At 59.9% G+C, this 27,668-nt stretch overlaps 3 protein-coding genes across 6 annotated transcripts in view; 1 reads left to right on the top strand and 2 right to left on the bottom strand.

The window, feature by feature from the left end:
• Nucleotides 1-1,338: 1,338 nt before the first annotated feature.
• LOC309854623 (uncharacterized protein) lies at nt 1,339-17,155 on the bottom strand (the record flags this gene model as incomplete). Its single annotated transcript, XM_082713979.1, has 3 exons — nt 1,339-1,429; nt 5,245-6,394; nt 16,931-17,155. 3 exons carry the CDS (start codon nt 17,153-17,155, stop codon nt 1,419-1,421), a joined length of 1,386 nt encoding a protein of 461 aa, XP_082570105.1. The 3' UTR covers nt 1,339-1,418.
• Nucleotides 17,156-20,285: 3,130 nt separating this feature from the next.
• GLIS2 (GLIS family zinc finger 2) lies at nt 20,286-26,516 on the top strand. Of its 2 annotated transcripts, none has more exons than XM_082713208.1 (6): nt 20,286-20,528; nt 21,349-21,521; nt 22,302-22,478; nt 22,562-22,695; nt 22,791-22,909; nt 23,778-26,516. In XM_082713208.1, exons 1-6 carry the CDS (start codon nt 20,357-20,359, stop codon nt 24,575-24,577), a joined length of 1,575 nt encoding a protein of 524 aa, XP_082569334.1. In that variant the 5' UTR covers nt 20,286-20,356; the 3' UTR covers nt 24,578-26,516. The 2 variants fall into 2 exon arrangements, with proteins under 2 accessions (XP_082569334.1, XP_082569333.1); XM_082713207.1 differs by having other exon boundaries at nt 22,788-22,909.
• Nucleotides 26,451-27,668, bottom strand: part of LOC309854302 (mitochondrial import inner membrane translocase subunit TIM16) — a 65,878-nt gene continuing 64,660 nt past the window's right edge. For 2 of the 3 annotated variants that reach the window (XM_082713202.1, XM_082713201.1), the window contains one exon: nt 27,073-27,232. In XM_082713202.1, the coding sequence (XP_082569328.1) occupies nt 27,146-27,232 (87 nt within the window). In that variant the 3' untranslated portion in view covers nt 27,073-27,145. Of the gene's footprint in view, nt 26,713-27,072; nt 27,233-27,668 lie in introns of those variants that run through there. The other variant, XR_014306143.1, reaches the window with a different exon arrangement.

Raw genomic sequence — 27,668 nt, 5'->3', positions numbered from 1 at the left:
CCTCCTTCCCCGCTGTAGCAGGGAGTGAGGGAGCAGCCAGGGCTGCTTCCCAGAATAAACACCCCACCCAGAGTCAGCCCCAGCCCTACAGGCACAGCAAGCCAGAGCCAACGGGAGAGAGCTCACCAGGCCCCAGCTCAAGGTTAATAAGTCACCCTGATCTCACTCCCTCTGTCACTCCATCCTTGTTCCTGGGCCCCCACTCACAGTGGGTTGCAGGTTTCCTTAATAACAATAGCTACTATTTGTTGCATTCTTTCGAAGCCCTCCTGTGCTCTCTGCACTGAGGCTCACACAAACCCATAATAAACATGATGATCACCATTTCACAGATAGGGACACTAAGGCATGTAGAGATCCCATTGCTTGGCTAAGGTCAAGGGCTGGAGTGTGGGGATTACTGCCATTCCTCCATCCCGGTTCCGGTTCCGTTGTCTCTCCTACATCTGCATTGTAGATCATTGGGCTCACTTTATGCTGTCTTGTATTATTTACTCTCAGTGCCTTGAATAGATTAAGGCTCTGGAAAGACAGTAACTGTGCTTATACCACTGAGTTTCTCTGGACCCAGCCTTGTGCATTGACAAGTCATTTACTAAGCATCTATATTGTGCAGGACACCCTCCTTGCAGTGTGCATGTGTGTGAATGAGGGACTTGTGCCCCCTCTGAGTGATAACAGAGGAGGGGTCCCCACCAGACCGAGAGATTTCCTTCAAGACACGGATGGCAGTGCCTAGCCCAGTGTACACAGTAGGCCCTCAGTGAATGTTGATGAATAAACACACAATAGAAGCTTAATAAATATCTACTGAATGAATGGGAACCTAGGAGATGTTTAATAAGTGTTTATTGCTGGGGCGCCTGGGTGGCTCTGTCAGTTAAGCAACTGCCTTCAGCTCATGTCAAGATCGCAGGGTACTGGGGCGCCTGGGTGGCTCAGTGGGTTAAAGCCTCTGCTTTCGGCTCTGGTCATGATCCCAGGGTCCTGGGATCGAGCCCCACATCAGGCTCCCTGCTCAGCGGGGAGTCTGCTTCTTTCTCTCCCTCTGTAGCTGCCCCTGCTTGTGCTCTCTCTCTGTCAAATAAATAAATAAAATCTTAAAAAATAAAGATGTAAAATCTATATAAATAAATAAATAAATGTCTATTGTTGAAGGTTTAGGAGAACCAGATTGAGCCCCCCAAATGTATCTGTCAGCAATTATCTTAGCTTGGGCTGCTATTAACAAAATACCACAGACTGGGTAGCTTAAACAACACACATTAATTCTTACAGTTCTGGAGGCTGAAGTCCAAGTTCAAAGTGCTGGCTGATTCTGTTCCTCATGAGGACTCTCTTCCTTGCTTGCAGATGGCTGCATTCTTGCCATGTCCTCACATGGCTGGAGTCAGGGAAGTTCTGAGCTCTTTCTCTTCTTATAAGGGCACTGATGCTATCATGGAGACCCCACTGTCATGACCTCATTTAAGCCCAATTAGCTACCAAAGGGCCCATATACAAATAGTATAATATTGGGAAGGGGTGGTTAGGGCTTCAACATATGACTATGGGGGGAAAAACATTCATAACAGATATATTTATGCAGTAATATTTATGAAATATTTACTACGTGACAGGCACTGGGCAGGACTGGGCAGGACCCTGGAGGGGGGTGTGACAAACTGTCTTGTGTTCTACTCTTTGGGGAACTTGGGGAACTTACAGTCTTGTAGGTAAGACCTTCCATAACACAAGAGAGGGGAGCAGGTACCAAAGTGTGGGAGCTGAGAGTAAGGACTCTTAGAGGGAGGAAACCCAGGGTAATGGTAGGAAGGAAGACATCCCTCCTTACCCACCTTTTGCTAAGAAGGAGCCAAGCCTGGCCTGCCTGGTATGCTGCCTCCCAGAAAAGCACAATGCAAACAAACAAACAAACAAACAAACAAACAAAAAACCCTTTGGAGCCTGGCGCTCTCAGATGTCCTGAACCCCCACCCCAGTGGGTTATAACACAAACTTTGGAATCAGATCAACTGAGACTGCAATCTAGCTTATGCATCTCACTAGCTTCTAAGACCTTGGCCAACTTACTTCTCTGTGCCTCAGTTTCCTTCTCTGTAAAAGAGGAATAATAATAGGACTCACCCTCAGGGTTATTATTGTGAATATAATAAAAGTACAGCATCGGGGGTGCCTGGCTGGCTCACTTGGTGGAATATGTGACTCTTGATCTCCAAGTGGTGAGTTCAAGCCCCATCGTGGGCATGGAGCCTACTTTAAAAGAAAAGAGGGACACCTGGGTGGCTCAGTTGGTTAAGCAGCTGCCTTCGGCTCAGGTCATGATCCCAGCCCACATCGGGCTCCTTGCTCAGCAGGGAGCCTGCTTCTCCCTCTGCCTCTGCCTGCCATTCTGTCTGCCTGTGCTTGCTCTCTCCACCCCCCTCTCTCTGATAAATAAATAAAATCTTAAAAAAAAAAAAAAAGAAAGAAAGAAAACAAATTCTGGTATAAAGAACTGGTCTGGCTGAGAACTGTGGGTTTCTGGTTGGGTCAACTCCAGCAAGATTATCTAGTTCCTCACTCTTGCTAGATTTACAAAAGCTAAATTTAGAGGTTTATCTGCAGCTAAGGGAGTCCATCTGGGTCCTGGAATTGTGGACACCAGGTAGTGATGGCTAGTAGGTGTTAAGAATGTACTTCATTTGGGGCGCCTGGGTGGCTCAGTGGATTAAGCCGCTGCCTTCGGCTCAGGTCATGATCTCAGTGTCCTGGGATCGAGCCCCGCATCGGGCTCTTAGCTCAGCGGGAGCCTGCTTCCTCCTCTCTCTCTGCCTGACTCTCCGCCTACTTGTGATCTTTCTCTCTGTCAAATAAATTAATAAAATCTTTAAAAAAAAAAAAAAAAAAAAGAATGTACTTCATTTGGGGTACCTGGGTATCTCAGTCCCTTAAGCATCTGACTTCAACTCAGGTCTGGATCTCCAGATCCTGGGATCAAGCCCCCTCCTCCCGCTCAGGTAGGGTTTCCTGCTCAGCAGCACATACCCTCCCCTCTTACCCTGCTCAGTGGGGAGTCTGCTTTTCCCTCTCCCTGTGCCTTGCCCTCTGCTCCTCCTGCTTTTTTAAAAAGAATGTATCTCATTTCATCTTTACAACAACCTTAGAAAGGAGATACTAGTCATCATCCCAAGCTGGGAATCCCAACACAGAGTTCTCACCTGGGAGCAACCTGCTGGTCCTTGAAAACAAGTGTGTGAAGAAAAACAATGAGAAAGGCCCTCCAACTGTAAAGGTTTCTCCCCCCCCCCCTTTTTCTAAAAGATTTTATTTATTCATTTGACAGAGAGATCACAAGTAGGCAAAGAAGCAGGCAGAGAGAGGGCAAGAAGCAAGCTCCCTGCTGAGCAGAGAGCCCGATTTGGGGCTCTATCACAGGACCTGAGATCATGATCCGAGGGCAGAAGCTTAACCACTGAGCCACCGAGGCAGCCCTGTAAAGGTTTCTTATGGTCCAGTGTCCCTCATGGCACGGAGGTTGTTGGACTTATCTGGTTACTGATTTCAGGTCCCACTGGACTGATTGTAAGACCCACCAGCCGAGGGCAGCTGGGGTTGTTCACTCTCGTCTCCACTGTCGCGCACTGCCTGGCACCCTGCAGGCACGCCATAAGCACTATTAACAGATAAAAGTAGCCCATTGCACACCTTTTTTCAGTATACCTAGATTCCCCCAGGGCTGGAGGCGGACCTACGGAGGTTTAACAACGCTTTGCCTCCAGCCGCAGGGCCGCGCTTACAGGCTGAATCGTCGAGATTCCAGAAGCCGGGAGGTGGCGCTCTGCGGCCCTCAGCCCCCGCCCCGCCCCACACACCGCCCGGACCGGAGAGTCGGCCCTTAGCAGCCCCCTCCTAGAAGGTGCTAGGTCCCAAAGCTGGCCTGCCCACAGGCCCATCTGCCGGCTAATGTTTAACCTGGTCTCACTCCACATTATCCATAGGAGGGAAGTCGGGGCGGGATGGGGGCAGGAGAGGTCACCTCCAAATCGCTCCTTTGCAGACCTACATGTCTTTCGTGTATCGCCCAACAAGTTCATGAGCACCTACTCTGGTGTATTCATGGAAGTCATGAGTACCTAGTATGTGGCTATTCATTCCACCATGATAAGCACCAACCATGTATCCATTTGCCCAAAATATAATAAGCATCTACTGTGCGTCCATGCAACAATTTAAGAGCAGGAATTCTGTGTCCATTTATGCAACATGTACATTGGCTTAACATGTAATGAGCACCTGTCCTGTGTCCATCGTGCAATGCCTTGAGCACCTACTATGTGCCAAGAACTGTGCCAGGAGACCCACCGGCCTCTGCTCTGCCAGGGACAGCGGCATCAAATGCACACAAGACGACAAAGTTACAGGGGGAGTCAGATGCCTCACCTACAAGAAGATGCTTTTCCTCTCCTGGACTCAAGGCCAACCGTGAGGCGGCAGGGCTGGCCAATAGCAGGAGGACTGTTTTTGAACCAAGATTGCGACCCGACAGCAGAGCAGCGAGAAGATAACTGGGCAGGGGCTCCAGACTGGCCCAAACAAGACACACTCAAGAACGCGAGTCCGGGATAAGCTTCAGGAAAAGACAGTTTATGCGGGTGCTGGGCTTTAGCTCGCGCCGGCATCCACTTCTCTAACCTTGGGCGCCGCGCCGGGAGCGGAGGGTCCGGGTGAGACCAAGGACCCCGGCGGAGCTCAGGCTGGGGACGCACGCAGGTTGTCCCAGTTCCTGGGACCAAGCCTGGGGCCGATCGGAAGGCCGGACTGCTCCCGGCCGGACCTCGTCCTAATTCCACGGGCGGGGACCAACCCGGGACATGGAGGGAGGGTCTGATCCCAGCCTCGAACCCTGGCTTGCGCCTCCCCGAATCCGAAGCTGGGGCCTCTGCCCGCCCGGCGCTGCCCGCGCGTTCCTGGAACTGGGTTGGGCGGAGAAATCAGGGCCTGCGGAGAGGCATTCCTGCCGCCCTCCCCGGAGCCCGGGGCCGCGGGGGGCCTAGCCAAGGTGACCCCGCGGGAGGGAGGCGAGGGGCCCCCGCCCCCCCTCCCCCCCCCCGGCCACAGCGACCTCCTCCATCTTCCCGGTCTTCGGGGCTTTTCCTCTGGGCCCGCTCGCCCTCCCTCCCCCCGGCGCGCCTGCCCCCTCCCCCGGCTTCCCCAAGGGCGGGACATCCCTCCCCCCACCCGCCCCCGCCACCCCCAGGCCACCTCCGGGCCGCGTCCCAGCGCTGCCCTCGGGCCGGGGGCGGGGCCACGGCGGGAGGGGGTGTACCGGAGGATGGGGTCGAGGTGGACGCGCGCCGCTCGGCCGCGGCCCGGCGTCCCCTCCCTCCCGGTACCCTCTCCTCGCGGCCCCGCCGCCCTCGCTCCCACCCCTCCCCCGGCCCAGCGCCGACTCCCAGCCGCCCCCTCCCCCCGACGCGCACGCCCCGCCTGGCAGCTGGCGCCCCGGGCCTGGGGCCGCCGCGGCGAGAGGGGTTTGCTGGGAGGGCGGGCGCGAGGGAACCAGCGGGGGAGGGAGGAGGGAGCAAGGCCGCCCCCCGCGCCCCTCCTCCTCCCCCTCCTCCGAGGCTTGCCGGGCCCTCCTCCCGCCGCCTCCCTCCTCCCTCCTCCCTCCCTCTCTAAGACATCCCCGCACGGCCCGGCCGCCGCGGCCACCTTCCCTGCCGGAGCTGCAGATGTGGCGGAGCGGCCGGGCGCCGGGCGGCCGTGCCAGGGGAGCCCGCGCCCCGTGAGCCTCGCGCCCGGGCCCCCGCCCGCCCCGGCCCCTCCCCCGCTCGCTCCCCCGCCGCCCCCCGACCGCCGGAGCCCGCAGCCGGGAGCCCGACCGCCCCCGCCGCCGAGGTAGGAAGCCTCGGGGCGTCGCGCCGTGGGGACGGGACTGGGAGGGCGGCGGGGGGGCCGGGCTGTCGCGCGGAGGCCTGCAGGGGGCTGCGGGACCCCAGGGTCGCCTCCTCCTCCCGCGTCTCCGCCGCGCCCCGGGCCATTGTGAGCCCTCGCCGGGGCCCCTGCGCTCGCTCCCTCGCTCGCTTGGCTCGCGCGCTCCCTCCCTCGCCGGCTCCCCGGCCCCGTCCCTCAGTCTCTCCGTCTCTCTCGTGCTTCCTTCCCTCCCTCCGTCCGGAGGCCCGGCCGACCCAAGACCGGGCCCAGGGCGGGAGCAAACTTCGGCGGGGAAGTTGGGCGGCCGCGGTGGGGGCGCGCTGCAGGGTGAGGGGGGCCCCCGGAGCCTGGGCACAAAGTTGTCTGGGGCAGCGGGGCAGTCGCCCCTTACCAGGGCTGCGCCGGGGCTGTTTCTAGGACGGGGTTTGAAAGGTGTCTCCTCCCTTGTCCCGGAAAGTCTCCCCACTGCTGCGCCTGGCTAGCCTGGGCCCTTCCCCGGCCGGGGGAGGGAGGCGTCTCTGGGGGTCAGGACGGGGTGCTGTTGCGTCGGGCCTGGGAGCCGGAGTCCTGTCTGGCACTTGCTCCTCCTCCACTGCTGTCTGGGTGGAAGCAGAAGAAGCTGGCAAAGTGAAGAGGGCAGGGGTATCCAAAGGGCCTGAAGGAGGGTCTGGAGGGAGTGGGGGAGGGGGCGAGGCAGGCAGGTGCATCCCGAGGGAGGGAGATACCGGCACCCTGCTTCCCCGCAGGCCCCCCGGGAGTGGGGCTGGAAGCCAGGCTGGCACCTGGAGGCCTTGGCACACTGCCCTGGCCTGTCGGGTACTCAGGCCACAGCAGGGCAGCATGCTGCTTGTCCGCCTGTCCAGGAAGGACCGCCTGGCCTGTCCTCCCAGGGCAGTGATGGTTGCAGGGATCCTGGCCCTGCCCTGGAGCCTGGGAAGCGGGAAGGGATCCTGGGAGGAGCCCTGGGCCCCCAGCCATCACAGCCCAGGATCTTGGCTCTGAAGGGAACGCTTGACACTGAGGGGGCAGCCAGGCCGGCCGCAGACCTGGCCAAGGCCTGGGCTCTCGTGGCTCTTGGTCTAGGCCAGGGACAGGGCCTGAGCTGTGGTCTTCAGAGGTGGCCTTCTTGAGGGTCTTACGTCCTGGAGGGAAGGCGGGGCTTAGCTGAAGCTGAGGGTCAGCAGGAGACTCTCCGGTCCCCCAGGGCCTTCCGCAGCTCCCAAGCTCAGGGAACGGGAAACTGACCCCTTCCGTCTGCCCACCCACCCAGTCCCCTGCAAGCCCCGCTCCTGGTGCCACAGTACCACAGCTGTTCTAGCCCGTCCCACACATCCCTCCCCACACATCCCTCCCCGTGACCTCGGAGCCTTCCCCCTCTGCTCCTCCTTCTCCCCTCTGGGCCTGGGCTGGGCCTCCCAGCTGGCCCTCGCCCACTCTGGGGGAAGGGCTGCACCTGGGGAGCCCTTCCCAGGACACCCCTTTCCAAGCTGCAGCCCAGCCCATTTTACAACCCACCCCCAGCTCTACTTGGCCCTGTCCACAGCCAGTCAGCCAGGAGGCAGTGCCAGGGGGTTGGGGCACAGTTTATGGGGGTTGAGGACCCCTTGGAAGCGTCCCTGTTTTCCTTAGCTCCTTACCCTCCCCCTCCTTTCCGGAGCTGCCATTAGCGCTGACCCTCTGACCCCCAGAGCCTGCCCACCCTTCCCTGTCTGTGACCTTTGACCTTTGGTGTTAAATCCCTCCAGCTGGGGCTCTTTGGCCCCTGAGTGACCCTGGCCCAGGTCCCCTGGGGGGCCTCTCCCTGCTCCTGGCTCTCTACACAAGGACACCTGCCAGTCCCTCCCTCACTGATGGGGAGGGGGTGCCCCAGGAAGCCAGACGGTGAGTCACCCCACTTCCAGGCACCACTGCTTTTAGAGTTGGTGGCTTTTGGGGGATTCGGTTGAGCCAGGCCACAGCATTGAGGGTGAGTGAGAAAAGCCCCTGGCCTGGGAATCTGATCTCCTGGATTGGAGTTTGGGCCAGGCCACTAACTCCCGGGGGCCTGTGGGGCAGCTCCCTCTCACCCCCTTTCTGGGTCTCAGTTTCCTCATCCGTAAAACCAAGAAGTCAGACAAGGTGAACTTCCGGAGCTAGAGTCCCTCAGAAAATTTGTTGGGTGGGGGGGGTACTGAGAAGTGGGGTCAGGCCAACAAAAGCCAACTCTCAATTATCCGTGGGTGGAGCCAATACGAACAACTGGATGCCGCAGACATCCAGAAACCTCATTTCAAACAATCATGGGAACCGTGTCCCCCCAAAGCTTTTGTTGTTTCTCAAAAGCCAGCTGCAGATGGGGTAGCCACAGCCATGTCTTCTGCCTGGGCTCCCTTCACTGGGAGTGCCCGTGGAGGGCGAACCCGCCTGCAGGAGGACAGAGCTCTGCCAGGGACCCTCCTTGGGGCCTGTCAGAGGCCCTGGACCCCTCTCGGCCCCACCTTGTGGCTCCCACACTCCCCTCTCTCCTCCTTCCCCAGCCTGGCCTTGGCCCCAGGCGGTGGGAGTGTCTTCTGCCACCTAATCCTCCTGGGGTCTGAACTGTGGTATAGAAGGAAGAATGTGTTTTCCTGACGACATTTTCCCATGTGCGTTTTCATCTACCCGGACTGGCCTGGAATCCGAGGGGGGTGGGGTGGGGATGGGCGCTGGGCAGAGTTTGGGGCAATCCCAGGATGAGGGAGGGTGGCGACAGCTGCGGCTGGGGGACCAGATGTTGGGGCTGGGGCCTGCCGAGGAGCTGGTTGGGAGGCATTTGGGGTGGGGCCCTGGTGCTGGGAGGCACACTGGGGTTTGGTGGGGGAGATGGCTGCTCCTGGCTCTCCCCTCTGGCCCCGGATGTCTCCCCAGGTTGCATATGGGGCCGGGTTGGAGGGGAGGCCGTGGAGGCCCCTCATGCAAGCAGGGCATTCAGCCTGCAGCCAAGAGGCCCTGAGCTGGGTGGAATGGGGGGAAGAAGCTTTTCTGAGGCTGCAGGGGGTGCTTCCCTCTACTCAGGGTTCTTTTTTTTTTCTCTTCTTTTAAAGATTTTACTTATTTATTTGTCAGACAGAGATCACAAGTGGGCAGAGAGGCAGGCAGAGAGAGAGGGAAGGGGAAGCAGGCTCCCTGCTGAGCAGAGAGCCCTCAGGGGCTCGATCCCAGGACCCTGGGATCATGACCTGAGCCGAAGGCAGAGGCTTAACCCACTGAGCCACCCAGGCGCCCCTCTAGTCAGGGTTCTTTTTTTTTTTTTTTTTTAAAGATTTTATTTATTTATTTGACAGAGAGAAATCACAAGTAGATGGAGAGGCAGGCAGAGAGAGAGAGGGAAGCAGGCTCCCTGCGGAGCAGAGAGCCCGATGCGGGACTCGATCCCAGGACCATGAGATCATGACCTGAGCCAAAGGCAGCGGCTTAACCCACTGAGCCACCCAGGCGCCCCTCTAGTCAGGGTTCTTAATGTGATTTTATATCTCACACAGATGACAGAGGCCAGAGGGTGACTGGTGGAAGGTGCCCGGCCATCCCCCCTTCACCTGGAGGTGGAGAATGTCCATGGTTGGTGAGGGGGCAGCTCAGGGCCAGCCAGAAAGAGGCAGCTCTCCCTTGCCTGAGTTGGTTCCCTTGCTATGGCCCCAATAGGTATGGGGCGTCCCCTCTCTGAGATGGGATGCCCGGCCTCTTCCCAGCCTGCCACCAAAGCGGGGTGTGGAGGAGCACAGCTTTTGCAAAGCCCCTTGGGACACATCCCCCCAACCCCGCCTCCGTGCCAGCCTGGTGAATACTGAGTCAGGTGCTGCTGGGGCCGGGGACTCAGTATTTCCCACCTCCAGTAGCACTTCTGGTGCTCTGCTGACCCGCCAGAGTTGAGGCTTCACTGCTGGGACAGGAAAGGATGGGCTGCTGGGGGGTCCTGTGTAGGGGCATGGCCTGGAGTAGAGAGACCCCCATTCTCTCTGGGGCTCCAGCCCAGCTCTGCAAACCTCTGCTGTTCTCCAGCTCAGGACAGTGCCTGCTGAGGTCCCTAGGGAGGCAGGGTGTCTGGGGAAGGAGTGCCATGGGGAGAGGAACTCCCAGAGAAAATCCCCACCTTACAGCAGCCCCGGGAACTTGGCAGGGCTTGACATCTGTCACCTAGAATTGCCACATCAGCCCGGTGAGGAAGATCCATTGATCACTGACAAACAAGGGAACTAAAGCTTTGGCTGGAATAGGGCCAGTGGGCTTCTGGGCCCAAGTTCCTGGATCTGCTCTGGCTGGTGGGGGTGGTACCTGGTGGTCTGTTTCCCAGCCCGGGATGAGAAGGGATCCTGTTCTGGAGGGGAACCCAAGCTGCCCCAGCAGCTGTGCACACTCAGCCCCCAAACTTCACCCTTTCCCTGGCCTTAACTCCAGACTGCTCTGTGGGGGAGGTGAGGCCTGGCCCAGGTCTGCAGGGGCCCCTGGCCCTTCTTCCCATTCCAGCACTAGTGGTATAGGACCCTCCCAGGGGAGCTCTGAGGGGGCCTCTACCCAGCTGGCCCCCAGGGAGCCCCGGAGCCGGACCTGCCATCCTAGCACCCTAGGATGCTTCTCTTCCAAGCTCCTTCAGGCTGGGCAGGGAAGAGGTCTCAGCTCTGGGCATCTTGAAGGGCCGGAGCTCTGGCCTTCTCCTCCTCCCCCTCCCAGATGGGATGGAGTGTTCTGGTTAACTGGTGGTCAGGCTGGGAGGAGCCTGGGGGCACGGGGATGTGAAGTGATTCCAGCATTGGGGTGTGCGTTGGGGGGACTTTCCATCTGCTCCAGATGCCCCTGATGGGGGATGGGTAGAGGGCCTGAGAATCTTCCAGTGCCATGACTGGGGGTCTGGGGAGAGGCTGGGCCTTCCTCGGGCCCTTTGTCTTCAATGCCTGCGAAGCCAGGTAGTACAGGGACAGCCCCGCGATGCTGCGTGCGACATGTGTGCGCACACATCCTCCTGCCTTGGCAGATGGCTGCCCAGGGAGGGGACTGACCCAGCCCCTGGCCCCCTCCTCCAGTCATGGCCAAGGACTGGTGGGAGGCTCCGGAGGCCCCAGGAGACCGCGGAGCTGCCTGACTCAGTCCTGGGAAAACAATCCTGCCCAGCTGACAGAGGGTCTTGTCTCCTTTGCACAAATGCACTCACAGGCTAGTGCCCCACGGGGACCCTGGGAGTCTGAAGGCTGGGGGTGGAGGCTGCTGGGGGGGGGGGGAACTGACACTCAGAGATTTGAGGGCTTGGCCTGGGATCACTTGGGGTTGGGAGGGACAAAGGGGGACCAGAGCCCAAGGCTGTCTGGCTCTGGCCCCTGAAATGTCAGTTCAGCGTGGGAATCCCCTCGGCTCTACTGTCCCCTGCTCTATCCCCCCATCCCCTGTGTGGGCATGAGGGTGTGATGTGGGGGCAGCTGCGTCCAGAGGAAGCCTGTCGCCCTCCCTTCTCCCCATCGTCCATCTGGGTCTGGCTGGCAAGTCCCAGCGTGCCTGAGCCATTTCTCCCCTGGGCCACTCCCTCCTACATCCAGAGCCCCCCATCCCCACACTTTCAGGCTGACTGCCCCTGAGCTGCCATGTCCCCTCCCCCATGGGCTATGGGGCCCTCCATTGTCCTGCCTGTTCTAAAGCTCGCCCCCACCCAGTACTGCTGGCTGGCTGCCTGCCAGCCCCACCCTCTTTTAGGCCAGGCCCACACCACCACCTCAGGACACCTAGGGCTCACCCTACTGGGTGCTGTGGACCCTGGGCCCCCAAGGGCCTGCAGCAGGCCAGGCCTGACAGGGCACTACCCAGTGGGTGTTTCCTTTTGGGTTTGAAGACTGCCCCCAGCTTCTAGACTTGCTTTGCTGCCAAATGGGGCAAGCGGGGGACAGGTGGGGGAGGCAGGAAAGAGGGGCTGTGGGCAGGGGTGGGGAGGGTAGGGGTGTGGGGGTGGAGTCCAGAAGTCATGGCAGGGCCCCTGTTGGGCCTGGTCACTGGCTGCTCTGGGGGTGGGCCCCATCCCAGCCCTGGGTGGGAGTGGCAGGAGAGAAGCTGGGGGAACTGGGCCCTACCAGTCATCCCAAGTGAATCAGGGAGATGCTGGCCACCCCATCCTCATCCAGGTCTGCCCACAGGTCCTTTGCCCTGGACAGGGAGGAGGAGGCCTCTGTGCCAAGGCCCAGGCCCTGGCTCTCACCTTGACCTTGGGCAAGCTACTTCCTTCTTGGGGCTCAGCCCTTCCATCCTTCCCCACCTCCCACGGCTGGTGGGCCCCACAGTTGGATTCATTCCTTCAACGGACATTGCTGAGTGCCAGGAAGAGCGGAGGGCGGGTGTGATGGTGCTGCTCAGGGAGTGGTTAGGGAGCTCAAGCTCCAGGAGACTTGAGGCCAGCCCCTTCCTTTCCTGGATGGGGAAACTGAGGCCCAGAGCTTTGCCCACATCAGACTGGGGCAGGCCAGTTTTCTGGCATTGAGCCCACAGCACTTGGCATCACTGCCCAGTTCCCAATGGTGGAGGGGGTCAACTCAGCATGGGGGCTGTGGGAAACAGTGCAGTGCTCCCCTCCAGGAGGGCTTCCCTGGCTCTAGGACTCCCTTCTTAGAATGAGGCGCCGAATGCCAGCAGCAGGGGTTAAGTGCTGGGGCCAGAGGTAGGGGCAGTGCATGTAATACCCCTTGTGCAGAGTCAGGCATCCAAGGTGTGTTCATGAGCTGGTGGCATTACAGCAGGAGCAAGGACTTGGACCCTGGATCACCGTGGCAGGCAGCACAGGCTGCCAGGGGGCTGGGAATGCTTCCCTCAGCAACGCAGGGACAGGAGCAGGTCCTCTGCTCAGCTGTCAGGCACCTGCTGCCAAGAGTCTGAGGCCAGAGAGAGTAAATCAGGGAAGACTTACTGCAGGAAGGGGAAGGAGGCAAGTGGCAGCTGGGGAGAATATGGGAATGTGGAAGGGTGTATGGGGGCCTGGCATTGAAGAGGTGAGCATCGGGCTTGTGGGAGAAAGAAAGGGAATCCTGAGAAAGGAGGTGCTGCTGGGGAGAGCTTGAGGGCAGGAGCCTCTGGCCTGGAAAAGAGGAGGGTACTTTCTGTGTAGAGCACTCCATGGCTCCCGGTGCCCTCCAGGTCCTGGCCCAGACCTGCTCTTGGGCTTCCTTCTCTTCTAAGTGACAAGCAGTTTTGCTGAAGGTCAGCTGGGGCCACACCCCCGGCCTCTACAGCACTGGGCCCAGAAAGAGTGTGGGCTTTGGAACCTGGCAGTAAACCCCAGATGTGCTACTTACAAGCTCTGTGACCTTGGCAGGTGATTGAACCTCTCTAAGCCTCACTCTCCCCCCTCTGGAAAACGGAGACTAGCACCTAATTTGTGGGGGACCCGGAGGATGAATGGTGATGCTGAGCGGGAGGCAGACTGGCCTGTCTGGGCTGCAGAACAAGTTAGGACCCGATGTCCCAACACTTCACCCTGTGTCCCCACTGCTTGGGAGCAGCCCTCCCCCACCCCACTGCTCAAGCTCCCCCACCGAGGTCCAGGGGCCTTTCATCCTCATTCATCTGGAGGCCCCCAGGACTGAGTGGGTTGGAGGGCCTGGTGTTGGAATGCATAACTGAGCGGTGGGGTAAATGAGGCGGAGGGAGGGGAGGGCCAAAGTCCAGAGCCCGTCTTGCCAGCCTCTGCTCTCAGTTGGCAGGTGCCATTCCGTGGGCCTGGTGCTTGTCCCAGGGTAGTGGGAGGGGTGAGCCGTGGGCAAGCCCCCAGGACTCAGGAGGTGCTTATCGGGTTGTCTTACAGTCTGACTTGGTTGGGAAACTGCAGTGTTGCCTTCCCTTTGGGGCCTGGGCCTCATCCCTGTGGCTCGTCCTCATAACTCCTGAGTCCCAGACCGGTCACATGCGTGTCCTCTGTTTGGTGTTTGAGCACAGGTGTGACACATATGGATTGCCTCTATGTTGGGGTGCGGTGAGTGCCCGTCCATGTCCTGTGGGACACTGGCCATGGCCTTTGCTGGCCCCAGGGAATTCTGGCAGAGTGCCCAGCTCTACCTGTCCATCCTGAGTGGCAGTGCTGCCTAGTGGGGCCTGGATTGCTACTGCCGAGGCCTCAGTGAGTGTGTGTCCCTATCGGGCTCCCCCCACCCCCATGCCAGCTCCTCCTGGGGATTTGGGCAGCCTGGGGCCAGCTCTTCCCTTCCCACTCTGAGGGCAGGCGTGGGGGGTGCTTGGCGGGCTTGCCTCTGGCAGAGGCCCAGGTGCAGGCAGTGCTCAAAGCCCCACGCACCACCTCCCCACCCCCCCCCCCGCCCCCAGCAAGCTGGGCAGACAGGAAAATACCAGACATAGTTGTACAAAGGTGGCTGCAGGCAGGCAGGCAGTAGGGGGTGGAGGCCACTGAGATGGGGGCCTAAGGGAGGCCTCTGTGCCAGGCTGGCCCCTGCAGCTGGACAGGCATGCACATCTGTGTGAGTGTGCTTGTGCATATATGGGTGGGGTCCATGTGTTGAGTTGCTACCGCCCCCAGCCTGGCAGCATTGGGGAAGCCAGGACTGGGGGAGCGGTTGGCGTGGGGGTAGGCCTGGGGAGCCAGCTGTGAGCCTTCCAGCTTCAGGCACTGCTCAAGTATCTGGATGACCTTGGCAGGCTGAGTTATTGCATGGGGCACCCCCAGCCCAGGGCCAGGAACAAGAACCCTCGGGGCCACATCTCCTGCGTGCCTGGCATGGGGCCAAGCTCCTCCTGCAGGATGTCCCCAACCCCCACCTTGCCCCGTGAGCTGGCCCCTTTCTGTGGTACCTGTGTTTCTGACCAAGGCTCATAGGGGGCAACAGGGACCCATCTGAGGCCCCACAGCCAGGGGTGAGAGCACAGAGGACCAGCACCAGCTCACCTGACTCCGGGTAGCGCCATCTAAACGTGCCCGTGGGAGAAGTTCCTGGCACACACCCTATTCAGGTGCTGCCCAGCTGAGGGCTTTCCTGAGGCCCCCATGACTAAGGGCAGAGAGCTCAACCCTCGCTGGTCCACCGGGGGCACTTGCTCCCCCACCCCTGGCCCCCAGGGATTCTGGGGAGGCCCCATCTTGGGATGGGAGAGGGGCCGGCCTGCCAAAGGAGAGGTTCCCAGGAAGGCAAACCCTTGGTCTTACAGAAAGTGCGGCCAGCCCCCGGCCCCTCTCCTGGGACCTGCCAGGCAGGAGAGGCCTCAGGATAAGCCCCTCCCCCTGGGTCCTGGGAGGAGGTCTGCTCCTTCCAGGGCTCCTCAGGGCCTCTGGGACCTCCCTCCTTTTCTTTGAGCAATTGGGCTCCAGAAGGTGGCTAGGGTCTGCTGTGGCCACTGCCCAGGACAGCTGGTGCCGGAGGCCCTTTGAGGGGCATGAGCTTGTTTAGTTGCACCTTATGGTGAAGGCCAGGTGCGCTCAGGTGAGGCTGAGACAGTGTTGTCTGTGGATACCATGGGGAGGGTCCGTCCCCCACCCAGCGGTCCTCATAGTTCTAGACTAGCCAAAGGCTGGGCGTGTCAGTGATGGTGACAGTTAATTCAATAAGTTTGATCGAGTACCTACTATGGGCCCAGCATTATTTTAGTTGCTGAATATTACATAATAATGGGAAACATTAAGAAATCACTGGATGTGTGTATCACCACCCAAAACCCAATGAGAAGTTATTACGGTTACCATCATCCCCTTTTAGAGGCCGGGACAATAAGACAGGGAGGTGACCTGCCGAAAATCACATGGTCATATGGGCAGGAAGTAGCAGACCAAGGGGGAGACCCAGGTGGGATTTGGACCCATGCTCTGCTGCCTGCTCAGGAAGGGGGGCGCTGAGAGGAAGAGGTCTGCCTCTACCCCTGCCCCCAGCCCCTGCCGCCAGGAGGGTGGAGCTCTTGGCCAGAGCAGGGAGGGAGCAGGAGCAGTTCCCAGGAATGTGGGGCCGTTTGCTTTGGCAGCCGATCTGCCCTCAACTCTCCAAGCCTCCCTGTGGGCGCCCCCCGCCCCCAGCTGGCCCCTCCAATGCCCACCCACTGCCTGCTGCCCCTCCTAGGTTCTGTACATAGCTCCCACAAACCCCTGGGCAGGGCGGGGGTGCCAAGCTGGACCCCTTTTGCCTGCCCTCCCAACATCCATGGGCAAAGGAAGGGCTGATAGTGAACATGGCTTCAGGACTCACCTGGGCTTGAAATCCAGTTCTGCCACAGACAAGCTGTGTGATCTTGGATGGGTCGCTTAATCTCCCTGGGCCTCAGTTTTTACATCTGTAAAATTGGGGGTGGCCAGAACCTGCCTTAACCGGTGCTGGCTCTTCGTCTGACTGTCTGTCAGACTGGCTGTTGGTCCTGTTGTCATGTAACCTTCACCCAAGCCTTCCAGGGGGCTTGCTCCCCACTCCAGCCCTCAGCTTCCCCATCTTCAAGAACTGCATGTCGGTAGCAATCTTCCCAGGCACCAAACACCCCAGCACCCACAGAGCACAGGGGAGGCTGGGAACTTACTTCCCCTTTCCATGCCATATCAAGAAAGCCACTGGGCTTTTGCAAGGTGCGTCTTAGACCCCTGTCCCCAAATCCTCAGCCAGATGGGCCATGGCTGACCAAGGGGCAGTATCAGGACCACAGGGGCAGTAAGGGGGCGGGGGTGTCCCTTATATGGCCCCATGCTGCTGTGGGGTGGGCAGGGAGAGCTCCCATCTTACAGAGAGTCCTGTCCTCTCTGCTTCTGGCAAGGAGCCCCTGAGTGTTTCTCAGAGTGGATATGCCTAGCTGCCCCCTCCACCTACACAGGCTGCCCTCCAATCCCCGGGCCAGCCGGCTAACTCCCTCCAGGCAGGGAAGGAGAGGCTTTATCCAGCGTGGAGTCCAGCCCCCCCCCCCCCCCCAGCCTGGTGACTTCGAGCCTCAGTTTCCCCATGTGTACCACAGGGGCAACGACGGCATCTCCTCCCAGTAGGGGTTTTAGAGGGCTCAGAGAATTCTTGGACAGCCGGTGCTTGGCACAGGGTAGTGTTGGACGCCTGCTCACCGCCCCCCGCCGCGTGGGGTGTGCGTCCCGCCCCACTACACAGCGCCCGGGCGCGGTCGGTAGCGGTCCGGGCCTCGGTTTCCCCCGCCCCTCGCGCTTGCCCCGCGCTCGCCCCGCCCGCCGCGGGTGGGCTCGGCCGCCAGGTAGGCCGGGCGGGGGCGCTCGCCGGGCGCTGCAGCTGGGGGCCGTCTGCGCGCCGCGGGGCGGGCGCACAATAGCCGCCATTGTCTGGGCCAGGCCGGCGGGGCGGGCGCGGCGGGCGGGGGCCGGGCCCCGGGGGGCCAGAGCGGCCCACCCTCGGGGTGACCCCCCGCCCCGCGGGGAGGCCGGCCGGGGTCCCGCGCCCGCCCTGCCGCCCCGGTGGTCCCCGCGCCGCCCCGCTTCCTCCCGCTCCCTGGGCTCTAATTAGTTCCTTTCGCAGCTGGAGTAGCGGCGCGGCGCCCGGCAGCGCGACCACCTCGGCGCCGCCTCCCCGCCCGCCCGCCTGCGGCGAGGGGTCGCGCCCGGCCGCGGGCTCCGCCGCCGCTTCCGAAGCTCGCCTGTTCTCTAGGAGCCACGCGCGGCACCCTTCTGGGCGGCCCTCGCCTGCTCTGGGAAACGCGACGCCCGAGTGGCCTCCCTCCTGCCCGCCTGGGTGTCAGGAGCGTCGAATCCGGTGACGGGCCTGTCTCCTTCTCTTGTGAGCCTCGGAGGCCCAGGAGAGTGCCACCCTGGCTGTCGCCGTGCCCCCTTCACCCAGCCGCGGAACAAAGAGCAGAGCCGGTTCAGAAATGGCTTCTGCAAGCTTGGGGGTGGGGAGTGGAAGGAGACACCTTGAGGTTGGCCAAGGTCAGGACAGGAGAGAGGTCATAGGGGGTCTTCCCTTTGGTGTAGGGCCCCCTTCTGGAGGACAGTTCTGGGTGGGGCCAGGCTGGGGTTGGGAGATGCTGAGAGCAGCAGGCTTTTGAGCTGGATTCTTCCTACTTTCCCAAAGGAGTGGGTCTCTGGACTGGGTTCTGGGTTCTTTGTGGGAATGAATCCCTGCTTCCTTGGGCAGAACCCAGTGACAGGAAGTGTGTATGTATGTGTTTGGGAGGGGTTCTCTGGGGACTGGGCCTGCTGATTAAGCGGGGGTGCTGGAGTCCCCACTCCCACCTGGGTACTGTGCCTACCCCTCCTGGCAAACAGGTTCCTCTTGGCCCGGGTTGTGGGGGGGAGCTCCCTAGTTGTATGTTGAGGCATGTCTCCTGCAGGTCTGCAAGATGACCCAGGGTCTAGGACTCCTCCCTGGACCTCTTCTGGCCTGGGACAGAGGGCAGTAAGGCAGATGCCAAAGGATGTTACCTGGGCAGGGTTGCCAAAGCATCAGTTTGAATTCCCAGTTCCCAGACCATCCAGCACACATGGTCCCCTTCTCTGGAAGGTCCAGTTGTGGGTGGAGGCTGGAGGCTGTGGGGAGGCCTGTGGCCCTAGGCCAGCTGAGGGACCAGGCCACCAGCCCTTCCTGGCTCCTGAATTCTTAATCAGCATAAATATTTACTTCCTTCCTCCCCTCCCAGGCTCCCAGCGCAGAGGACTTCAGGGAGGTTGGACTGGGCCTGTGTCTAAAAATAAACAGGTGGAGGGACAGGCAGACAGACAGACATAACTGGGGGAGGGGGGTCAGGCAGAGGGCAGCTCCCTGCCCAGCCAGAGGAGAGTGGAGGGGGGGGTCCATCCATCACTGTCATCCACCCACCTGCCCACCTTGGGTCTGGAGCGCCTAAAGGACAGGGTGGCAGCCTGATCCCAGCCCCACTTGCCTCACTGGGAGCCTCTGGCCCATTCTCGGCCTGGCTACAGATCCAAACAGATCTGATTGGTCCCACCTGATGCAGTTTAACTGGGATAAGTCAGGTCACAGACTGGGTCCCACAACCCAGAGTGGCTGCCTCTCCTTGGGCTCCGATATTTAGCCATGTGCTGGTAGGGTCTTGGGATGTCCTCAAAGCAGAGGGTCCTAATTGAGGTAGGGGACTGCCTTGTTCCCTGTGTGCCTGGAGGGTCTTGGCAGAAGGAGAGCTTGTCAAGGTAGATGGATGGGCTAGGACTTGGGACCAGAGAAGATTGTCCAAAGTTGCTGAGGTGGATGGCCTGGAGGAAAGATGAGTGGGGACGTGAGGGCTGTCCTCCTCCTTTGGGCTCCATGAAGCACACACGTGGGCAACTCTGGTTCCCAGAGAGAGAGAGAGGTGCGTGTGAACACATGCACACACAAACACACACACACACAGCTGAAACGTATGGTCATGTGCCATGTGGTGGTTACGGGGTGTTATGTATTAAATTATGAAAACGTGGATTTGGTGAATGATGTGGAGTATCTCATAGTGTTGCCTTGTTCAATGGATAGATTTTCAAGGTGTAATCACCTCAATTAGCAAATGCAAGAACACAATTCGACCACATGTGGAAAGGTAGCCCCTGGAAAAAGTTGGAGGTTGGAATAGAGTTGACCTTGTTCTTGGGTCATTTGAATGTGAAGAAAATCACACCATTGATAATTTCTAAGAAACCATGAAAATACCAGTGTGAGAACGTATAATAAAAGAATATCATCCCCCCCCCCCCCCCCCGCAAAAAAAAAATGATGGATGGATGTATCTTATTAACCAACCCTGTCTGGGGCTGGCCTGGCTGGGCCACAGTCCCCAACTGCCCCCTGGTGGCGACCCAGAGCCCTCAGGCTCCCCGTGCCTATGGGTACCTTTCTTCCCGACTTACCTGGGAGGCAAGGCCCCCTGTCTGCAACCCCATCCCTTGGGCCAGGCTCTGCGCAGCTCACCTGACACAAGCTCTCAGCCTCCTTCCCTTGCAGGTGACCACAGCTGCCTGGGAGGCCTCTCACGGTGAGCACTTGGCGATCAGTAGTGGAGAGCCACTAACAGTGACCTTGGAAGATGCTTGTTGCTCTTCTGGTTTGGTTCTGGGTCCTCAGGCTCAAATCAGGCACGTGATCCTGAGCACAACTTCCCATTTGGTCAGAAATGACCTTTGGGACTTGGCTGACCAGTTCCCAGAAGATCTGGCCTTGAAGTGGGTTGCTTTGCTGCTTCTTAGCTCTGTGACCTGAGGCAATATCTCTAAAACTCAGTTTCATGGCAAAATGGACTCTCTGAGCTTTGCCTCTAAAAGTCTTGAGGGCAGTGGATATCAAAGCTCTCAGCAGGTGGTTGGTGCTCCTGTGTCCCGGGGCCAGAGCCCCTCAGGGTCCCCCTTCCCAGAGAGATAGTGCTTATGCTGCCGCACAGCCATGCCTCCCTCCCCTGGTGGCCTCTGTGGGTACAGCCCGAGAAGCCTGAGGTCACGGTGTCACAGTACTCCTGTCCTCCCCCAGGTTCCTTCCTGAATCCCAGCTTGGGGGCGCCCCGCTGCCTACAGCCACCTCCAACCCAGCACCCCATCACCATGCACTCCTTGGACGAGCCGCTCGACCTGAAGCTGAGCATCAGCAAGCTCCGGGCGGCGAGAGAAAAGCGGGAGAGGACGCTGAGTGTGGTCCGGCACCGAACTCTGCACAGGGAGCTCGGCTTGGTGGATGACAGCCCCACCCCGGGCTCTCCAGGCTCCCCACCCTCAGGTACAGAACCCCTGGCAGGGCAGGGGAGTCTCCAGCCCCGATGGAGCCATGGCAATGGGAAGAACGTCCAAGGTGTGTCTCCCAGGATGTAAGCAAGCCCCTCGTAGCTTTCAGCTTAGAGCTAGAGCTCTTGTCCATTTATCCTCCCAGCAGTTTGTCTCTGGAGGTGACACTGTCCCTTGGGGGAGGCAACTGATCTACCCAGTTCATGAAGCTGGCACAGCAGAGTCAGGATTCAAACTAGGCCTCGGGGAGGACATGGAGGAGCTGGTAAGGGGGAGCAGGGGATACCAAGGCCCTGTGACCCAACTCCTGGGCTTTGAGGCAGCGTGGCTGGTTAGTCAGGTCCGTTCAGATTGGGGACTGAGCCGAGAGAAGTGCTTCTCGGGGGTGCTTGGGGCTCAGGACTTCCACTCTGCCTGCCCAAGAAGCCCGAGAAGCCCGAGACCTGAAAACCAGACCCACCACGTCTGAGCTAGAAGGCTCTGGAAGCAACCTGGCCCAAACCCCTCTTACAGAAGGGCGCAGGGAGGCAGGAAGGGGCCCGGGAGAAGTCAGAAAGGTCCCCAGCTGGCAGGGTGACAGCAGGCCAGGAGCCTGGCTTCAAGCTCCCGTTCAGTGGGTACTTCCCACTCACGGGCTTACCCAGCGGGTGAGCTCTCCTGGTGGCAAAGGCCACACATTCAGCTGTGCAGGCTGCTGCTCAGATGCTTGGGGTCCCAGCGTGGTCTGGCGGTGTGGCTGGTATCTGCTTCCAGGGTCACGGTGGGGGATTCGGAGACTCCCAATCTAGTACCCCTGAAGAGTGCTTCTCCCTTAGGCTTCCTGCTGAACCCCAAGTTCCCCGAGAAGGTAGAGGGACGTTTTTCGGCGGCCCCTCTGGTGGACCTCAGCTTATCACCGCCGTCCGGGCTGGACTCTCCCAATGGCAGCAGCTCACTGTCCCCTGAGCGCCAGGGCAACGGGGACCTGCCTGCAGTGCCTGCTGCCCCGGTAAGGAGGGCGTGAGGGTTCTGGAAAAGAGGTGTACTGGTCTCCTGAAAGGACTACAAACTGGGTGACTTAGAACAACAGAAATGTATTATTCTGTCAGTGTTCTGGAAGCTAAAGTCTGAAATCAAGGTATTGACAGGGCTGTGCTCCCTCTGAAGGCTCTGGGCAAGAATATTTACTTGCTTCTTTACAGCTTCTGGTGGCCCCCGGTGGCCCCTGCCTTGTAGCTGTGTCATTCCAATCTCTGCCTCTGGTGCCACTTTGCCTTCTTCCTCTGTTGTGTATTTTTGAGTTCAAATTTCCCTTTCTCTTATGAAGACAACCATCACTGGATTTAGTACTCCCCAATCCAGTATGATCTTTTTTTTTTTCTTTTTGAGAGGGAGATAGAGAAAGAGAGTGAGCAGGGGTGGGGGTAGGGAGAGAGGGAGAGAGAATGGGGGTGGGGGACAGAGGGAGAGAGGGAATCTTAATAAGCAGGCTCTATGCCCAGTGCAGAGCCCAAGCTGGATTTGATCTCACAAACCTGAGATCATGACCTGAGCTGAAATCAAGAGTCAGATGCTTAGCGGACTGAGTCACCCCAGCGCCCGCAGTGTGACTTCTTAACTTGATTGCATCTACAGACACCCTATTTCCAACTAGGCTCATAGCCATAGGTGCAGGGGGTTGGAACTGGGACAACTCAAGCTGCCACAGAAGGAGACAGAGCGGGGCGGGCGTAGGCCTGCTGGCCCAGCGGGGGGCACTAGCCCACTCTGCCTTCCCCCTGCCCCCCAGGACTTCCAGCCACTGCGTTACCTGGATGGCGTCCCCAGTTCCTTCCAGTTCTTCCTGCCTCTGGGCTCCGGGGGGGCCCTGCACCTGCCTGCTTCCTCCTTCCTTACCGCCCCCAAGGACAAGTGCCTCTCACCAGAGCTCCCCCTGCCCAAACAGCTGGTGTGTCGCTGGGCCAAGGTGAGTTGGGGGGCCAGGAAGATGGGGGCCGGGGCTGGGGTGGGCGGCCCCATGCAGACTCAGAACCCTACCCTGCCCCGCAGTGTAACCAGCTCTTCGAGCTCCTCCAAGACCTGGTGGATCACGTCAACGACTACCACGTCAAGCCCGAGAAGGACGCAGGGTACTGCTGCCACTGGGAGGGCTGTGCCCGCCACGGCCGAGGCTTCAATGCCAGGTGAGGGGGAGCGAGGGGGTGCTGGGCAGGAGTGGGAGGGGGGCTTGGGTGTCCCGCGAGCGGCGTCGAGCTTCCCTGTGGCCTCCCTGGAGCAGGTACAAGATGCTCATCCACATCCGCACACACACCAACGAGAAGCCGCACCGCTGCCCGACCTGCAGCAAGAGCTTCTCGCGCCTGGAGAATCTGAAGATCCACAACCGCTCGCACACAGGTGAGCAGCCGGGGCGGGGAGGGTAATGGGGGGGCGGCGGGGGGAAGCCTCTCCGGGGGCTTGATCCTTGGATCCATCTTCCTGTGTGGCCCCGGCACCCTTGTCAGTGTGACCATCCGCTGGGTGCCACCCACTAGGCAGTGCTCACTCCAGCTCCCGGTGGGGTCAGCGCTGGCGACAGAGCCACACACCTAATTTTAAACTTCCTAATTGCCAAAAAATGAAAGAAGTCCTAATTGCTGCATTGAAGAAAGGACAAAGGAATAGGTGAGATGAATTGTAACGAAATTCCTTGAATCAGATGTATTAAAAAGCCAGCAGTGAGACACGAGTTAATTCTGTACGAAGTCTGGAAGCGCAGTCTGGCGCGCGCCCTTCCATTCACACAGCACATCTCGCTGCGGGCCCGCCGCACATCAAGGGTGCCCCGCCTGGAGCAACTACCAGACATGGGTTCAATCTGGAGGCATTCTGCTGTGCCAGGACCACATCCAGCATACAGGGCATTCTGCAGTGCTCACTGTGGGCGCCCCCCCCAGTAGGGTCTTCAGCAGCATCTAAGCAGATCTGCGGTCCTGCCTGTCAAAGTGGTCACTGTCCTCCCCAATTCAGAGCACAGGACTGAGGCCAAAGGCACGCACATAGGCCACAGCAGAGCGGGGAGTGATCAGGCCAGCTTCTCCGTGGCCATGCCCTGCTGTCTGCACCCGGGATCAGATCTCTTGCCAGAGATCAGATCTCTTGCTGGGGACACCACCCCTCCCATCGGACAGTCAGTGCTCTCAGGGGGACCGCATCTAGGGTGAGGGGCCTGGGGTCACCCCATGTGCGCAGAGGCCCCTCATGCCCGCCCCGCCCCGCCCCGCAGGTGAGAAGCCCTACGTCTGCCCCTACGAGGGCTGCAACAAGCGCTACTCCAACTCCAGTGACCGCTTCAAGCACACACGCACCCACTATGTGGACAAGCCCTACTACTGCAAGATGCCCGGCTGCCACAAGCGCTACACGGACCCCAGCTCGCTGCGCAAGCACATCAAGGCCCACGGCCACTTTGTGTCTCCTGAGCAGCAAGAGCTCCTGCAGCTGCGCCCGCCCCCCAAACCACCACTGCCCACCCCTGATGGCAGCCCCTATGTCAGCGGAGCCCAGATCATCATCCCCAACCCTGCTGCCCTCTTTGGAGGCCCCAGCCTGCCCGGTCTGCCCCTGCCCCTGGCCCCCGGCCCCCTTGACCTCAGTGCCCTAGCCTGTGGCAATGGCGGGGGTGGTGGGGGTCCGGGCGGCATGGGCCCTGGGCTGCCGGGCCCTGTCTTGCCCCTCAATCTGGCTAAGAACCCGCTGCTGCCCTCACCATTTGGGGCTGGTGGACTGGGCCTGCCTGTGGTCTCCCTCCTCGCTGGCTCCGCTGGCGGCAAAGCCGAGGGGGAGAAGGGGCGTGGGGCAGTCCCAGCCAGGTCTCTGGGCATGGAGGGCCGCAAGACGCCCCTGGAGAGGACTGAGAGCAGCCGCTCCCGGCCAAGCCCTGACGGACTTCCCCTGCTGCCAGGCACTGTGCTGGACCTGTCCACAGGCGTCAACTCGGCAGCCAGCAGCCCGGAGGCACTCGCCCCTGGTTGGGTGGTCATTCCGCCGGGCTCTGTGCTGCTCAAGCCAGCCGTGGTGAACTGAACCTGCCTGCTGGACGGCTACCCGCAGCCTGGCTAGCAGCTCCCAACCCTGCCCCTGACGAACGGAAACTTTTCTGCGAAATAGCAATAATGTCCTCCTGCCCCCAGGGCCTGGTTGGCTGGGTCCCCCAGGCAGACCCAGCCCCAGACAAGCTGGGCAGCAAGGATGGTGCTAGAAGGTCATTGGTGGTGTCCCAGGCTCCGGAACAGGGGCTGGTGCTGCCAGCCAGGGTGAGCCGTGCTCCTGGGTGCTAAGGCCTTGCTCGCCTCCAGCCCTCCCCCTGCCCTGTCCTCCACTTAGCCCTCAGTCTCCCAGCCCCCCTCCCCCATGCCTCCCTCATCCATTCACCAGCCTGGGTAGGTCATCCTCCCTCCCTGCCTTGCCCACCTGCCAGCCATGTCCCCATCCTGCCTAGCCTCTCTGGGCCCCTGTTCTGGGGGCTTCTTGGACCCCTTTCCCTCTGGCCCACCCTCCAGAGGGAGAGCAAGACAGACGCAGGCAAAGCCACAGGAAGAAGCCACCTTATCCCTATGACAAGGCGCCTCCAAACTCAGAGAGGGAGGCCCGCTCTGCCAGCTGCCCCTCACTACTACTAGCCCGTCCAAAAACAGCCAGCACTACCGGAGGCTCGGCCCCTTCCCCGGGCTGGACGCTCTCCACAGTGCGGGGACTGCTGACCACTCGCCTGCCCCTTCACTGCTGGGCCTTCTCCCTCTACTTTTAGGGAGCCCTGAGCGAGGGGAGAGGCCAGGACACCGGGCCCTTGCTTGGCTCAGGGAACAGGTGGGGCAGGGCTTGGCTTGGGGTAGTGCCACTCTGCACAAGGGACTATGGAGGTTTGCAGGGTGTCAGGAGGTAGGAGGCTGGCCAGGGACAACCCCAGGCTGGGACACAGCTCCCATTCTGGGGGTGTCAAGTCAGAGCCAAGCACATAGGGGAGGCAGGGCTCCGGGCCAGTGCTGGGCATGGGAGCTTTCCAGAGGCCATGGACTGAAAGCCCTGGGCTTGGGGGTGGAGAAGCAAACAAGGATGGCCATAGGAGCACCCGAGCCCTCGGCCTGGGAAGGGGAAGCTAGAGGAAGGAGCCTGGATTTAAGACATGGTTGTGTCCGTTGGCTATTTCCCAGAGCCTCTGTCTTAGAGGTGTCCCCACCCCTGCCCACCACCTCCCCCATGGCACGGGCCAGAATAAGCTAAGGATGCTGGTGCTCCATGTGCTCCACAGCCCACGGCCCAATCCCACCAGGCCTCGGGGCCCCAGCAGATGCTTCCCCTCACCCTGAGCCCTCACTGTTCCCTCTCTGGAGGTGGCCTGGTGCCACCTGGGAGGCGCTGGCCCAGCAGCCAGGACTCCTGGCCCCTCAGCCACATGACCAAGCACTCCATTTCCCCTGCTATAGAACTGGAGGCTGCGGGCCAGCAGGGGGTGCTCAGCAGCCCTGCGGACTCTACCCTCTCCCGACTGCCCTTCTGTCCTAGAGGGGGTGCCCTAACAGGGCCTGGCAGTGCTGCTTCTGCCCCTTGAAGGGGCTGTGAGCAGAACAGGAGGGAGCTGGTCTCCTTTCTTCAGGCCCCACCCAGGACCCAGGCCTTAAGTCCCCAGCTGGGGGCCAGGGCTCTGAGACTCAAGCCCAGGGAGCAGAGGAATAGGGCACTGGAAGGTGACGTTAGCTCAGCATGTGACTTGGTGATAGACCAGGCTCGAAAGGGCTGGTGTACGTGTTGTTGTTGTGGGTTTGTTGTTGCACATTCCAGGATATCAGTATTTTAACAGGTTCTAAGTGCCTTTCTATTGTAGCTTATGTTTTTCCTCCTCTTGGCTCCATTGCTGTTAGCATAGAGTTTAAAAAAAAAAAAGAGATAAGCTAATGACTATAACAATATATTCCTCCATGTGAGAGGAAGTTTATAAAGAAACAATAAAAGTGAGTTGCAAAGATGGTTTCTGTCTTGGCTGTGCCACGAGTGGAGCCTCCCTGCTCGAGAACTCTGACCAACCGTCTTATGCCTGGCCTGGGTCTCCCACCCGCAGCAGGCAGCACCCAAAGATCCCATTCCAGGGTTTCCTTCCAACCCTGCGGCTGCCACTACTGCCAGGTCTGCTGTTGGGAGCTGGGAAGGGGCAAGTCCTGAGGCTGCAGAGAAAGAAGATTTTGGATAAGTATCATGGGTTCAGGTCCTCACCCTGCCACTACCTGCTGTGACTTTGGTGGGCGAAGCCTTTGTTCTGGGGGAGACACAACTCCCTGGCCTTTGTCCAGTGGGAGTCTGGTGAAGGCTTCTCTTTCCTGGCGGCACTGGAACATTCCACCCAGATTCCAGAGATGCTAGCGGGAAACCCTGCTCAGGGAGAGGCGGCCTGTGGCAGAGCCGGGGGTGCAGGGCTCTGTACCTCGTGGGAAGGGTGAGGGAGACCTAAGGACACTGATGCTGCAGGAGGGGCCTGGCATCAGGAGGGCAGGACTGGCTGGAATCTGGATGTGTGCACTGAGAAATGCAGAAAGGACATTTATTACCAAACTATAAATTAAAGGAGGTGGGCAGGGTGCAGTGGGGTGAGCTGAGCGGTCACGTTTTGGGCATCTGTTCCTTCTCTCTGTTCTCCTGGGCCTGGATCCTGAGCTCCTCCTGCAGGCGCTCCCAGGCTCGGACCACCTGGGGAGGGAATCAGAACCAGGCAGGACAGTGAGTGGGATGGGCCTCTGCCCTTCCCAGGCCCTGCACAGCAGCGGGCATGTCTAAACTAACAGCTTGGGAAACACAAGTGCTTCCTTTATCAGTGCCCAGCACTCCCAGGGGGGACAGGGCCCAGGCACACCCTGCTGTCTATCAGCTAGTGGTCCTGTTCCCGCAAAGCCATGGCTGCTGGGAGGGCCACTGTCCAGGTGACACAGGGCCCAGGCAATTCAGCCCAAGCGGCTAGGCCCCATGGAGCTGAGGTAGCTGGAGGGAATGGCAATTTAGGGGGTATTCCCTGAGGCTGGGGCACCAAGGAAGGGCACAACTTCCTGCCTGCCAAGTTCTGAACTTCCTAGAAATGAGGGGCCCCAGTGAGAAGAGGCCCCCTTGCGTGCCCTCCTCCCAGCATCGA

The sequence above is a fragment of the Mustela nivalis genome (assembly GCF_964662115.1).
Source record: "Mustela nivalis genome assembly, chromosome: 19".
Classification (NCBI taxonomy): domain Eukaryota; kingdom Metazoa; phylum Chordata; class Mammalia; order Carnivora; family Mustelidae; genus Mustela; species Mustela nivalis.
The sequence above is the reverse complement of the archived record's forward strand: the minus strand, read 5'-3'. Positions and strand labels throughout refer to the sequence as shown.